This window comes from Olea europaea, unplaced genomic scaffold, assembly GCF_002742605.1.
Source record: "Olea europaea var. sylvestris unplaced genomic scaffold, O_europaea_v1 scaffold38415, whole genome shotgun sequence".
Lineage (NCBI taxonomy): Eukaryota > Viridiplantae > Streptophyta > Magnoliopsida > Lamiales > Oleaceae > Olea > Olea europaea.
The window spans coordinates 1-1098 of record NW_019257859.1 but is presented as its reverse complement, the minus strand read 5'-3'; the positions used below and the strand labels follow the sequence as shown (position 1 = coordinate 1098).

The window sequence follows — 1098 nt, the reverse complement described above, 5'->3', positions numbered from 1 at the left end:
TTGTACTTTGCTCATTCTCAAATTCTCAATTCATCAATTTATTTGATCAATCTAAGTGATATCACCTATTGGTGAATTATAGAACCATTAAATTCAGAGGTGGATAGACACAATCTTGTCTAGAATTTAGATAATATACTGGGAGCTCAAGTGGAATTTATTTTCTACAAAATCATGCTATAAAATTAAACTTGACATGTGGTGTATTAATTACATTCCAAGTATACTAGTACTATCCTTAAATTATTTTTGTTATTAAGGACAAATCACAACCCCAAATATTGAAATAATTAACACTACAAATTTCAAGTACAAGGTATCAATCCTTGTACGTTTGGTTGTGTGAATAAGGACGTGGTATCCAACAGGTATGTAAATGTATTCTTCTTCACGTGCACCATGAATTCATTATTTTCATAAAAAACCTAGCGCATATAATTTTCATAAAATAGATGATAGTATGATATGAACCGAGAGTGTGTGCTGTATATCAACTCATCAGCCAAGTACTGAAATGAATTATTTAAATTAATCCTAAATGCAGGTTACCAGATTCATCTGTGGCAGATTTGCTTTGGGAATCCGATTGAACCACACTATGGCGGATGCTTATGGAATGATGCAATTTCTAAATTCTATTTCTGAATTAATAAAAGGTGCATCTGCACCTTCTATTTCACCTGTATGGCAAAGAGAACAATATTTGAATGCAAGATCTCCCCCAAGAATTACATGCGTACACCATGAATTTGAGAAAATACGACAATCCAGAGACTTTATGGATTCGGACAAGCTATTTGGGACTGCCATTTTCTTTACCCCTAAGGCTATACAAGCATTTTATAATCGTCTGTCCTTGTCGGGAAGTTCTCGTAGGTGCTCAAGATTTGATCTCATAATAGCGTGCTTATGGAAATGTCATACGAATGCACTGAATCCATCTAATCCAGACGAGAATGTTTGTCTGTCAGTCATTACCAATTTGCGTGGCAAGCCAGGCCTGAAAATACCTACTGGATACTACGGCAATGCTTTCGTTTATCCGGCGGCAGTGTCCACTGCCAGAATTTTATGCACTGCTCCATTGTCATATGCAGT

At 35.7% G+C, this 1098-nt stretch overlaps 1 protein-coding gene across 1 annotated transcript; it reads left to right on the top strand.

The window, feature by feature from the left end:
- Positions 1-538: 538 nt before the first annotated feature.
- On the top strand, positions 539-1086 carry LOC111387014 (methanol O-anthraniloyltransferase-like; the record flags this gene model as incomplete). The annotated part of the gene is made up of 1 exon (XM_023011531.1): positions 539-1086. A coding segment is annotated over exon 1 (548 nt), but the record flags the coding sequence as incomplete, so codon positions are not given.
- Positions 1087-1098: the final 12 nt, after the last annotated feature.